This window comes from Chionomys nivalis, chromosome 10 (genome assembly GCF_950005125.1).
Source record: "Chionomys nivalis chromosome 10, mChiNiv1.1, whole genome shotgun sequence".
Lineage (NCBI taxonomy): Eukaryota > Metazoa > Chordata > Mammalia > Rodentia > Cricetidae > Chionomys > Chionomys nivalis.
This window is the reverse complement of record NC_080095.1, coordinates 68,047,353-68,061,655: the sequence shown is the minus strand read 5'-3', so window position 1 is coordinate 68,061,655 and position 14,303 is coordinate 68,047,353. Positions and strand designations below refer to the sequence as shown.

The 14,303-nt window shown below is 41.8% G+C and overlaps 1 protein-coding gene across 6 annotated transcripts in view; it reads right to left on the bottom strand.

Annotated features, from left to right (window-relative positions):
* Positions 1-14,303, bottom strand: part of Hectd1 (HECT domain E3 ubiquitin protein ligase 1) — a 91,796-nt gene that overhangs the window by 62,372 nt on the left and 15,121 nt on the right. For 5 of the 6 annotated variants that reach the window (XM_057783338.1, XM_057783341.1, XM_057783342.1 and 2 more), the window contains exons 3-8: positions 7,129-7,363; positions 5,278-5,505; positions 4,087-4,368; positions 3,721-3,991; positions 2,440-2,516; positions 2,260-2,358 (exon numbers count right to left, since the gene is read on the bottom strand). In XM_057783338.1, the coding sequence (XP_057639321.1) occupies positions 2,260-2,358; positions 2,440-2,516; positions 3,721-3,991; positions 4,087-4,368; positions 5,278-5,505; positions 7,129-7,363 (1,192 nt within the window). Of the gene's footprint in view, positions 1-2,259; positions 2,359-2,439; positions 2,517-3,720; positions 3,992-4,086; positions 4,369-5,277; positions 5,506-7,128; positions 7,364-14,303 lie in introns of those variants that run through there. The other variant, XM_057783344.1, reaches the window with a different exon arrangement.

The following is a 14,303-nucleotide window of genomic DNA, read 5'->3' as shown; positions in this document are numbered from 1 at the left end:
GGTTTTCCATACGCTGGAGAGATGGCTAAGCAGTTAAGAACACTTACTAGGTACGGTTCCCACAATAACATGTGGCTCATAACCACCTGTAATCTGGTTCAGAGATCCTATTCCCTCTTCTGACCTACAACAGCTCCTGAAAACAAGTGGTACATACATACATACACTCAAGCACACATAGACATATAAAATAAAATAAAATAATTTTTAAAGGCTTCCCAGAACTGGGCAGTGGTAGCACATGCCTTTAATCTCAGCATTTGGGAGGTAGGAGGACCTCTCAGTTTGAGACCAGACTAGTTAGTTCGAGGACAGTGAGGGCTAGTCATAAAAACCCTGTCTCAAAACAAACAAATAAAATAAAAAGCTTCCCAGAATTAATCTTACAGATACTAATACAATATCTATTCCTTTAAAGACTGATATCCGGGGCTGGAGAGATGGCTCAACGGTTAAGAGCATTGCCTGCTCTTCCAAAGGTCCTGAGTTCAATTCCCAGCAACCACATGGTGGCTCACAACCATCTGTAGTGAGATCTGGTGCCCTCTTCTGGCCTACAGACATACACACAGACAGAATATTGTATACATAATAAATAAATATTTAAAAAATAAAAATAAAAAAATAAAGACTGATATCCATATCTCAAAATCTATACATAGAGCCGGGCGGTGGTGGCGCACGCCTTTAATCCCAGCACTCGGGAGGCAGAGGCAGGCGGATCTCTGTGAGTTCGAGACCAGCCTGGTCTACAAGAGCTAGTTCCAGGACAGGCTCCAAAACCACAGAGAAACCCTGTCTCGAAAAAACCAAAAAGAAAAAAAAAAAAAAACCTATACATAAATTTCACTTGATTATTTACTACCCCTCAAGTAAGTTGTATTGAAATCTGAATCTGTCACACTCCCTCTCTCCTCCCGGTTTCTGACTTTAACAGTACTACTCGGTCTATGTCCTGGCCATCAATCTCACAATACGATGTCAATTACCAATTCTTCGACCAAAAATACACCAAGATCTGTCCCTTTCCTCTAGGAATATTATACATTTTATAACCTCATGATTATTTAATCATAATACTAAAACACTTTTTTCGATGACAGAATCGATACAATTTAAAAACACCTCAAACAGAGCTGGCACCAAATGGGTTTGATGCCCAGAGGGGAGTGAGGGGTGGGGGGGAATTTGCTCTAAAACAAAAACTCTAAGTGTTTTGCTTATTGATTGTTCCCAGTATCAGTAGAGACCTGGCTCTCTCTAAAATCTAGCCAGTTCAAACTGCCAGACTGAGCTGGAAAAGACCAGCTCTCTAATAAGACAGTAACTCCTGGGTTACTATCAGAACACAGCAGCTATCCCTCGAACACCTAAGATGCACCAACTAGTGCACTGATCAGCGTGTGTTATCTTTTCCTAATTCTCCCAATAATCCGGACAGTATTACAACTACTCTACAGACAAAACCTCAAGACAAACTTAAGAACAGCCGTTTTTATGGATGGGCTGACACTTGAATCCAGCTCCCCGACCTCAGAGTCTGCTAGTCTTTCATTATGCTCCATCATTTCACCATCAACAGATTAGAGCCCCCATCACACACTTTCATTCCATCTTTTTTAATGGTTTATTATTATGCTAAGTATATGGGCATTTTGCCTATATGTATATCTGTGCACCATGTGTGTACAAGATGCCTGAGGAGGCTGTCAGATCACCTGGAACCAGAGACACAGATGGTTGTGAGCAGCCACATGGGTGTTGAGAAATTGAATCCAACTCCACTGGAAGAGCAGCAATGCTAACTGCTGAGCCATCTCTTCAGCTCATGAATTTCAGTTTCTCAAAGTATAGAAAGGAATCCCAAAAGTGGAAAATACTATAATATTTTTGCTTAAGAAACACTGCAAACAATTTTTAAAAACTAATTAAAACCAGTTATTCTGGAAAATGGGAAAAAAATGATGTAGATAGCATAGAAGTATAAACTTATCAGAATGAAATTTTTTGTCATTCTAATTTCTGAATCATATAGTTGTTAAAAATTCATGCTTTAACACATGGGGCTGGTAAGATGGCTCAACGGGGAAAGGGGCTTGCCACCAAAACTAGTGACCTGAGTTCAGCCTCTGACTGGCCTGATGGACCAACATACATGTCATCACATGCACATGCAGACAGACAGTCTCTCTCTCTCTCTCTCTCACACACACACACACACACACACGATAACAATATTTTGAAAACCCTGGCTTTTACCTTTGCTACTTGAGGTCTTCCAAAACACGCAGCATAGTGTAATGATGATGACCTTTGGCCTCTATTAACATCAGCACCTCTCTCACAAAGAAATTCTACCTGGAATGTGATGAAGAACCACAAAGTTGCTCTATTAATCCTTTAACACTGAAATTCAAACATCACCTTTTACTGGCTTACCATTTCCTGAGTTCCAAACGCAGAGGCCCAGTTTAACAGCGTCTGACCCACATCATCCATAAAATTTACTTCAAAAGCTGAAAATTGAAAAAACAGAAAATCTTTTGTTTTTAAGGCCAATAAAACACTCAACTTTTCTAAAGTTTAAACAACTCTGATTGCTATATTTTATTAAGTACAGAGATAAAATTTTTACATATTTGAGTACAGTATAAAGCAGAAAACCTAAGGTCAACTAAGAAAAAGTATTATAAAAAGGTTAAATCAGTCCAGGTATAGTATCACACACCTACAACCCCTGCACTCATGAGGCAGAGGCAAGAGAATCACTAGGAGTTTAAGCCAGGTTAGTCTACATTGCCACGTTCTAGGCTAATCAGAGCTGCAGGGTGAAACTGCTGAGAAACGGGGAGGACGGAGGCATCAAATCACTGAACATTACATGGTTTTAAGCATTAAAAACAAACATGAAGTAAGAACGGAAAAACAGCATGACTCCTTTGAGAAGCTCACATCTACCTGTGCATGCATCTTACTTTCTTCTTGGGCACCCTTCTCTTAACATTAGTACTTAAAATCTGTATCAAAATTCCATAATAAGGGCTAGAGAGACGATGCAGAAAGAGTTCTTATTGTGTTCAATTCCCAGCACTTACAGAGTGGCTCACAACCACCTAGAACTCCAGTTCTAAGGAATCCAACTCTGACCTCTAAGTGCGCCAGCACACATACATACATGAAGGCAAATAAATACCCACACACATAATAAAAATGAATAAATTAAAAGAACTGGTCAGGAATCTTACTTTCAGATTATAAAGTGGGTAAATTCCAACTTTACAGACACTCAACTTCCTCAAGTGGACAAGTGAACGCGCACTGAGGCATTACCGTGCACCAGGCGGTAACCGCACAGCTGCACATGGGGAGAGAAAGACTATTTAAACAGTTAGCAAGCTGAGCATCTCGCCCAAAAACTATTAGAAACGGCCTATGGTTCCTTATCTTATGGCATTTATTTATTCATTCATTCATTTATGTGTTTTGTTTCGAGATAGGGTTTCTCTATGTTTTTTTGTTGTTTTTTTTGTTTGTTTGGTTTTTCGGTTTTTCGAGACAGGGTTTCTCCGTAGCTTTGGAACCTGTCCTGGCACTAGCTCTGTAGACCAGGCTGGTCTTGAACTCACAGAGATCTACCTGCCTCGGCTCTCAAGAACCAAGATTAAAAGGCACTGCCACCACACTCGGCTATGATTTTATTTTTGAGAAAAAATGTCTGACCTCCTGTGTCAATTGCATCTATGAGTGCATCAGTATCTTTACTTCGAATACAGTCTATAAGCTGCCGATGAGAGCGTTCCCCGGAACTATCCAATCTCCGTAGTCCTGGGATTCTGCCCGTAGATCCAGCACTAGACTTGGGCAAGGCCTTTCGTCCTTCAAATAATAGCACCAAGAGGAGGTCAACCAAACGCATGGTATCAAGCACACATCTTTCATCACCCTGCAATGCACTTTCAATTGAATCTGGAAGCTCTGATCTCAGAAGATCCTAAAAAGAGAATGGAGAAAAACATCTAATATTTGCATTATACAAAACGACTTTTTCTGAAAGGATAAAAAGCAAGGCATCAGAAGCACTCTTACGTGTGTGACTAGGGGAGAGCCTCTGCAAAGCGTTGAGAGAAGACTGACAATCGTCGACACCTGGTTACTCAGCTTGGAATCTGCAGTTGTAGAGGGGGCTCCCGTGGTGCTGCGGCCTGGTTTGCATGCTGAAGACGGTCCTGACACGGCACCACCAGCAGCTGCCATTCGTGACAACAGCTCTTCAGTTAACCCATGCTTGGCCAAGGGAGCCGGATCCACTCCACGACGAGTAAACCGGTCAGCTAGTGATGCAAAACAGCGCAGAGCTCCATCTGAAACCTAATGGTGCAGGAGTAAAGTAGGTAACACATCCTCCAGAGAGCGAGCATCAAGTCACTTCCATACAAACACCAAATGGAAAGCAGCTGGGGCAAAGAGATACTTTATCTGAAGTATCTAAACTTGAACGGCAGCTCCACTCTCCCTTTATCTCACGATCTGAGAAAGGGCTGTACCTGTCAAAGGCCTGTGTCCTCATCTGCAAAGCAGTCTAACAATACTCCCCATAACCCATCTGTCTGCTCAAATGAGGTAGGGCATATAAAGGAGGGAAACAGACAGTAAATACTCTGAAATATAAATTGTTATTATGTACAAATTGGCCAAGACTATCTATGACTGCTGGTGAGGTAATATCTAAATAGAAAAAAAGGCATGAAAACTAGCTTTATTTTTTAAAGTATAGCAATTCAACAAAACCTTATAAATAATATTATATAAATACTAGGTTACTTTACTTTGGTAAGATCTAGCCTATTGTTTTCAGTAAATACTGTACTAAGTCAACAAAATGTTACTGAATACAAGTACAGCTATAAAAATGGCTATCTCTATAACATTTAAATTTTAGTAAATATATCATTCTCATTAAACAGGTTTGTTTTGTTGGTTTTTATGACAGTGTCTCGTTGTGTGACCCTGTCTGGCCTGGAACATGGCATGTAGACAAGGCCAGACTCAAACTCCGAGATCTGTTTGTCTCTGTTTTCTGAGTGTTTAGGATTAAAGGCCTGGACCACAACGCCTACCTTAAAACACATTTTATTGTCCTTCCAAAGGCTTATGGTGTAGAGATATTAGATAAGTAAGCCAAGCGAAAATCTCAAATTTTAATGTACCATAGTTCTAAAGAGGGAACATTATCAAATTCTTTCTGAAAACTCAGCAGCTACAACACAATTTACTTACCTGATGGTCTTCATGTTTTAACAAACTAGACAGAGACTCTACACAAATTTCTAAAGAAGAATCCTGAGGTTCCATTTTGCCACAGAGTCTTGAGACCACAGCCATCGCAGAGTGTAAGGTATCTTTATGAACCAGGTGTCCGCTGTCACGAATGAAGGTAAGAACACAATTCAAACCCCCAGCCTCAAAGACTGCTCCTGACTCACGAGTGCATATCAGTTCCAACACCTACAACAGTGACACAGAATTAACAGAGGAAGGCAGCACTGACTGTAGCTTGTCAGCATCACAGAGCAGAACAAATTCCAACAGTAAAGTAAAACAGTGAAATTCAATTCTCTATCAACCTTATTTTTATTTAACCCAATATATAGAAAGTATTATAAATGCAACCTATAATCAATGAAAAATACTGATATAAGTCAGGTGGGGTGGTACAAGTCTGTCATGCCAGCAATTGGGAAACTCAGGCAGAAGGATAGGGAACTCAAAACCATTCTTGGCTGCATAGTAAGGACAATGCTAACCTACGCTACATGGGGAAAAGAGAGAAAAGAATGAAATGGTCAATAAAATCAAACCTCACTCACCAGGATCCGTGTTTAGAGCTGTAAAGAAGTGATGTCATGTGACCTTGTCCTGGCTGTTTTCAGGAGAGCTACACAAACACAGCCCTGACTTCAGTCTTAGAAAGTACACCTGTTGCTACTCTTTCTAGGAGCTGGCTACTCCAAGAAGAGAGCTGAATTGGAACAACAGTCAAACAAGGGTCTCAGGCTTTCTTTGGTCACTGTCTTCCTATTACCAGTGATAGGAGTTTACAATATTCACCTTTCAATGTTACAAAATACGAATTACGCAACAAGAAACAGCATGCATGGCACACCCCACAAATAAAGCTTTATAAATGAAGTTAAAGGCAAGTAGGACTCTGTGATTTTGAGGACAGCTGGGGCTACATAGTGAGACCCTATTTTCAAAACAAACAATCAGAAAAAGAAAAAAATCAATCAGAACCAAATCTAAAATGTAGAACATTATGAAACATAATGGACTACATAGAAAGGCCCTGACTCAAAAATATAAAATAAAACAATATAATATAAACACGATCACTAAATATCTCTAATAAACTACTGACTTGGTACTGGTGTGTGTGTGTGTGTGTGTGTGTGTGTGCACGCGCGCGCGCATGCTCACACAACTGCAGGTACTCATGGACATCAGAGGAATTAGATCCTCCTAGAACAAGAGTTATGAAGGCCTATAAGACACCCAATGTGGGTGCTAGGAACAAACTCAGGTTCTCTGCAAGAGCAGCAAGTTCTCTAAATTGCTAAGCCAGCTCTGTAGCCCCTAAAACAGTTTACTCTAGAGATGATAGCAAAATAGCTGAGTCCATGGACCCTAAAACCAGACTTCTAAGCTTTAAATCTTGGCAGGGTCACCACTACCTGCTCAGTGTACTGATTTTTTGCATATGTAAAATAGATACGATGTTAATGGCAGCACCTATAGAACTATGAGTGCTTGGAAGACTGCCTATACTGGGTACTACTGTTGTTTGTCAGGTGAACTTTGTCACTATTTGTATACACAGAAACTCTGGGCAGAAGCATGAAGAGCTTCTCTCAAGCCTAGTGACTACCGGCACTGAACAGCAGGAAGCAGAACAGGCAAGCATCTCACCCCACAGCTGTCACCCAGGTTTCATCCCCAGCTCTTCCAGGGCTCTGGTGCCACCTGACTGTCAATTCTAATGCTCTTCACCACTCTCAAAAGAATGGTGACTTATTGCTACTTCCTCAGTGAAACAGTTTTTATTCTCCAAACAATGTAAGGAATATTTACCTTTACACATTGCTCAGCTAAATCTCGGCTGGTCCTGTTGTTAAGTTCAACCACCACCAAACGATTACAAAGTGCTTTTATAGCTCCGTCTACTCCTACAATCCTTCGGGTGCATTCTGCAGACACATCCAGGTAGTATGTTATGGCTCGGGCTGTCACCTCTAACACATTGTCTGGGGCACTCTCATCAAGAAAGATTTTGCAGAGAGCTGGTAGGAAAGTGCGAGGGGGACATCTGTAGTGGAAGACATCGTAATATGATTAGGATCACCAAACAAAATATTAACATTATGCTTAATGTTATATGTAAATATGTGGTATTTCCACTGTTTCTGTTTCCACTATAATACTCACACACAAATCTCATCACCATGAAAATAGCAGGTTCTTACAGCAACAGCACTAATTTGAAACCCTACTCTCCTCCAATAGTTATGTATTCCCTGTTCCTTACACCTAATAAAACCAGTGCACACCACAGTAAATGTCTCTATTTCAAGACCAGGTACTAGTTCACGGTCTTTTTAATGACATTCACTGTTTATTGGCATGTGCGTGTGCGTATGCATGTAGGTGCACATGTGCCACAGCTCAGGAGCTGAGGGTCAGAACCACATGTGGAATCAACTCTTGCCTCCCACCGTGTGTGTCCAGGGGATCAAACAGAGGTCATCAACCTCACAGCAAGTACCGTTCCCTCTCCACCATCCCACTCGCCACAGTCATGGTCTAGATGGCCAGGTACAGCAGGGAACAGCAGCTCTGCAGTCTCTCTAAGCCTGTCTGCTCATGTGTAAAGCAAAGACAGTATAGAAATGACATCATTTTACATAGTTATCATAAAGGAGAAATTAAAGTTATTTCAGCACCTGGCCCACAATAAACTATCTCTCTTCCCTTCTTTGAATAGTCCAATGCTTGTTCATACACTTACATAAGATACTTTTTGTTTTGTTTTTTTAAAGATTTATTTATTTATTTATTACAAATACAATGTTCTGCCTGCTTATATGCCTATATGCCAGAAGAGGGCACCAGATCTCATTATAGGTACCTGGGAGGCACCATGTGGTTGCTGGGAATTGAACTCAGGACCTCTGGAAGAATAGCTAATGCTCTTAACCTCTAAGCCATCTCTCCAGCCCGATACTTATTGTTTTTGTTTTTCGAGAGAGGGTTTCTCTGTGTAGTCCTGTCTGTCCTGCAACTTGCTCTATAAACCAGACTGGCCTCGAACTTGCAGAGATCCACCTACCTCTGCCTCCAAAGTGCTGGGATTAGAGGTGTGCACCACCACTGCTTGCCTAATATACTTTCATTAAAAACAGGGAGCTAGAGCCGGGCGTGGTGGCGCACGCCTTTAATCCCAGCACTCGGGAGGCAGAGGCAGGCGGATCTCTGTGAGTTCGAGACCAGCCTGGTCTACAGAGCTAGTTCCAGGACAGGCTCCAAAGCCACAGAGAAACCCTGGCTCGAAAAACCAAAAAAAAAAAAAAAAAAAAAAACAGGGAGCTAGAGAGATAACTCAGTGGCTAACAGTTCTAGCTACTCTTCCAGAGGACCTGGGTTCAATTCCCTGCACCGACAAAGCAGTTCACAATCATCTGTAACTCCAGTTAAATGTCCTCTTCTGGATTCTGCAGGCTTTATACATGTACAGCGCACAGACATACATGCAGGAAAAACACACGTATACCCAAAATAAAATAGTTTAAAAGAGACGAATGCAAACCAGAATGCGTGAGGTATCAGTGAGAGGCCTGGTTCTATGGGGCTGGCTGGATGGCACAGCAGTCCTGAGATTCGGCTCCTAGCACCCACGTGCTGGCTCACAACCACTGGTAACACCAGGTCAAGAATTTGATGCCAAACAAAATAAACAAAAACTGTATAAAAACTGTTCTTAATTTCATTTTTTATTATATTGATTTTATTCATTCATTGTCAAAAGACAATAGAGTTGATTCTCTTCTTCCGCCAAATGGGCACTGAGCATCACGCATATAGTTACCCTTGGCAACACGCACCTTTACTCACTGAGCAATGTAGTAGGCCCTTCTTTTTTTAAAAAAAAAAAATGACAGAATCTCACTACATACTGACCTCAAACTCTTTCTGTAGACCAGGCTGGCCTTGAACTCACAGAGATCTGCATGCCTCTGCCTCTTCAGTGCTGGGACTAAAGGTGTGCACCCCCACAGCTGGTAGCCCTCTATTTTTTTTCACACCTGATAACTTAGATGATTTTTAATTTAAAGGTCCAGAAGCAGGGACATTATAAAAGATTTTAGGTGACTTCTTTCACTCAGTGACTAAGCAATCAACTTTAAACACAAGTGATTTTTACTAGCCAGAGCACTGACAACCTGTGACAATATAGTCTGATGATATATCTCCAAATCAGCCATTTAATACTTTAAGGCAGATTACAGGAACGCATCCCCTAGTTCTTAGGTAAGATAACAATCCTGCCAAGAATTATCAGAATCTAAAGCATTGTTGTTCTCTGCATGTGCAGTTAGTAAAACAGAGACAAAATTGTAATAATATTGATGCTACCCCCAAAACATTATAATCTAAAAAATGTGTTTTGTTAGGCATGGTAGTACACTCTTAAAATCTAGCACTTGAGACTGAAGGAGGATAAGAGCCTAAACTATATAGTGAGACCTTCTCAAAAAAAAAAGTTTTAAGAAAAAAATATTTAGGGGGAAGGAATGTAGCTTACTTGGTAGAATGTTCACCTAGCACACATGAAGTCCTGGGTTCAGTTCCCAACTCTGTATGACACCAATGTGGCGCCATACACTGTAATCCCTGCACTCAGAAGGTGGAGGCAGGAGAGTCATCCTGACTACATAGGGAGCTCTAGGTCAACAGGGGTTCCTTGTTTCAAGAGGGAAACTAGAAACAGAAATGTTTAGCATAAACTTACGGTCGTGGTTTGAATAAGAACAGCCCCTAGGCTCATCTATTTGGATGTCTAGGTCCCAGTGGACAGTTTAGGAAGGTTAGGAGCTGTGATCTTCCTAGAGAAGGTGTATCAGTGGGGGCAGGCTTTCAGGTTTCAAAAGCCCAAGCCAAGCCCTGTCTCTCTGTCTCTGTCTTGTGGAGAAGATATAAGCTCTCAGCTACTGCTCCAAAGGCAGGCTGGCTGCCTGCCTGCCCGCCATGTTTCTCACCATAACGAACCCCCTAAAACTGTAAGCCAGCCAATTAAACGCTTTCATTTGTAAGTTACGTTGGCCACGGTATCTTTTCACAGTGTTAGAACAGTGAGTAAGACACTTAATAGGGAAACAAGCACTTCCTTTAATTTATGAAATGATGCTACGGTCTGCTGTGTCCTCCAAAATACAAAGAACCTCTGACCAAGCACTATGAGAAACCAGTTCCGGAGAGACGAGCCAAGAATCCACCTCAACAGTAGGGTGCTGCCTGTCTAGCAGCACACACCCTGGCTGGGTTTGATACACAGAACCCAAGGGAAAAGAAAGGCAAAGCCCGAAGCTTTAACATCATGGCATATCTAATTCTTGGTGTGGTTAACCTTTTTTTTTTCCCAGGAAAAAAAAAAGAAACTAAATGCTGTACACAATTTACAGCTTAGTTTATGCCAACTTTAATGAAAAGCTGCTTCATATATCTTCTTTCCCCTTTCAGTTTCCTGAGACAAGGGTTTACAGCCCAGCTGGCCTGTATTAACCATGGCTGAGATTCCAGGGTTCCAAGGCATGCTTCATCCAGGCTTTTGTTTCCTGAAGTTCTCAGTCGAAGTACCAAACACCTGATGTACATGTGAGACGTTTTCTAGTTATCTCTGTCTCTGTCCACTTTCTCCCTCTCACCCTCAAACTGGGTTTCTCTGTGTAGTCTTGGCTGTCCTGATCTGCCTCTGTAGACCAGGCTGGCCTTGAGATCCACTTGCCTCTGCCTCCCAAATGCTGTGATTTAAATGTGTGCGCCACCACACCAGGCCCCCTTACTCTTCAACACTAAGGCGTTTAACTTTACTAATTAGGGAACTGAGGAGATGACTCAGTGGCGAAGTGCTCACCACATAGGCATGAGAACAGCATTTCTATCTCCACCAGCCAAGGAGAAAGCCACAGCTGGGGATCCCTGGAACTTGGTAGCCAGGTAGATTAGCCAATCAGGGAGCTATTTGAGACTCTGTCTCAAAAAATAAGATGGACTGAGAAAGACATCAATATTAACCTGAGGTTTCCACAGGCATGTACTTCTCCCCGACACACATACACATAACACAGACATACACAAAGCACGCTAACATTTTTAAGTTATTTAGAGTGAATGGGAGTTCTATCTGCATGTGTGTCTGTGTACCACATGTGTGCCTAATGCCCATGGAGGCCAGAAGAGTGTTGGATCCCTGTAGAGTTACAGATGGTTGTGAGCTCCCAATACAGATGGGTATTGGGAATTAATCTAAGGTCCTCTGGAATAGATTCAGTGCTTGTAACCATGGAGCCATCTCTACAGCTCCAACAAATCACTGATACTTAATAGGTAAAAAATTAAAAAAAAAAAATATACAGGCTGGGCGGTGGTTAATCCCAGCATTTGGGAGGCAGGGGCAGGCAGATCCATCCCTGTGAGTTCAAAGCCAGCCTGGTCTACAGAGCAAGTTCCAGGACAGGCTTTTGGGGTAATTTGGGGTTTGACTGAGGTAAAAGCTACTGAGGAAGACTGTCAGCATCAACACTGGACCTCCATATGCATGAAGGTTTTTATTACAGAGATGAACAGAAACGAAACTTTAAAGTCTTAAACTACCCCTGGCATAGTGACACACACCTGTAATCCCAGAACTCAGGAAGTTAAAGAAAGAAGATCAAGAGTCTGAGACTATCTTAGCCTACACTGTGAGCTCAAAGCTAGCCTGGGTTACAAAGGAAATTCCTGTCTCAAGAAACAAAGCATGCCAGGCAGTGGTGGCACACAACAGCTTTAATGCCAGCACTCAAGTGGCAAAAGCACACGGATCTCTGTAATTTTGGTCTACAAAGCAAGTTCCAGGGCAGTCAGGGCTACACAGAGAAAAACTTGCCTTGAAAAAACAAAACAAACAAACAAACAAAAAAAACTATGTTGATCACAATGATATTAAAGCAATACATACTAAGGAGAAAGCCTAATGCAATTTTTGAATGCTGACCATTTCCTGGGCTAGAAATACCCTCTCGTGCTCTGCAGAGGCCACATGAGCTCCCAGTCAACCACAACATCACAACACCATGAGAGTAAACAACCCACACCATACAATCTATCCTTTCTACCAAAGGAAGTCAGCCCAACAAGGGAGCCTGCTGCTCCTTTATGCCAATTTGCCAATTGCACAGACTGTAAAGTAAGCTTCCACCACCTAAGACAGAAAGAAAAACTGGAGACCACTCTGGCCGTGCATGCCTGATAGCTGGTCTGAGTTTCGCACACCCTTTCTGCAAATAGACTGCCCTGCTGAGTGATTTTCATTTTGACTATATATTTCTTTATATAACACCAAAAGTACACATTCCTAACAATCTCTTTGCTAAAATATGGATATCAGTTAGTTTAGATGTGTTAAATGCATTTCTAGCTGATATTATTTTCTTTTTTTTTTTTTTTTTTTTAGCTGATGTTATTTTCAACTAACAAGAGATTTACTGGGCTAGAACCCCATCTTAAGTCAAAGAGTACCTGTAATTAGTCAGTCACAGAAAATGCAGTTAAACTTTGGTGGCAATCAACATGGCATAAGTGTATTACAGTCTATCACATTCCACGATTACAGCCACGATGCTGGGTGACTGCAAAAATCAACTACCTGAGGACTTGGAAAGCTGTCCAACAACAGATGGACTGGAAAGGAGAGCAGAACATAAATACAGCATCGGAAGGTTGATTTCAACCTTTCTTCAGAAAACTTGCTTCAACAACAACAACAAAAAAAAAACACCAACTTCTTTTTTCTTTAAAAAACTCAGAATGCTGGCTTACACACAGTTCTCAATCACCCAGGGTGATTGCTGGAAACTGAGCTAGAACCAAACTCCATTCCGTGTAAGAGCGGTGCACCTTCCAACCAGAGCCGTCTCTTCCTTCCTTTTCTCTTCTCTCTCACACTTTGGCCTCTACTTATAGCTTAGCTCTGGAATGTCCTGAGGTTCATGTATTCAAAGCATGATGGACACTGTAAAGTATTTAGGGGATAAGGCCTAGTAGAGAAAGCAGGGTCACCACTGGCAGGCAATTACAGAGACTCCAGTCCTTTTCTTTAGCTTCCAGTTCATCTGTGGTAGCTCACAGGAAGGGAGAGACAGGCAAATCTCTAAGTTCAAGGCCAGCCTGGTCTACTACAGAGGGAGTTCCAGGACAACCAAGGCTATACACAGAAACCTTGTCTTGTCCTAAAAAGACAAAAAAGAAAAAAAAATTCTTTTAACTTCCAGACTGTCACAGGGGAACAGCTATGCTCTGTCCTGGGATCCCTGCCATTATATTCTGCTTGTCATTGGCTCTAAAGCAATAAAGCCAAAGGAACACTTACCGAAACTCTTCTAACTGAGCCGAAATAAACCTTTCCTTTCATGCTGGTCTTAAGAATTCTGTTACGGGGCTGGAGAGATGGCTCAGTGGTTAAGAGCACTGACTGATCTCCCAGAGGAACCAGGTTCAATTCCCAGCATTCACATGGAAGCTAACAACTGTCTGTAATTCCAAGATCTGACACCCTCACAGATATATACACGCAGGCAAAATACTAATGCACATAAAAGTAAAAAATAAAAAATAAAGAATTCTGTCACAGCTATAGAAAGCTAACGTACCTGTGGCAAAGCCACATCCCAAGCCTGTGTGGCAGAAGCACACAGCAAAAGATAAAGGAAAAGAATCTTCAAGCATGGCAGAACATGTGGGGAGATTTCTCAGGTGTTTTCTTCCTAATCTGGATCCAAAGCTGGCTCCAGCACATGCCTCAGAACCCCTGGAAACTCAGAACAAGGCTCCTATGATCCAAGAGCCTGAGGAAAATCCCATTATCAAGTGTTATTTTTACCTCCCCACACCCATTTTCTCACCACTTTCATCCTGAGGGTGACCAGGATGGGACAAATAACGGAATGGAGGGCAGGGCAAAACATGGCTAAAGCTCAACAGTCCTAGCTTTC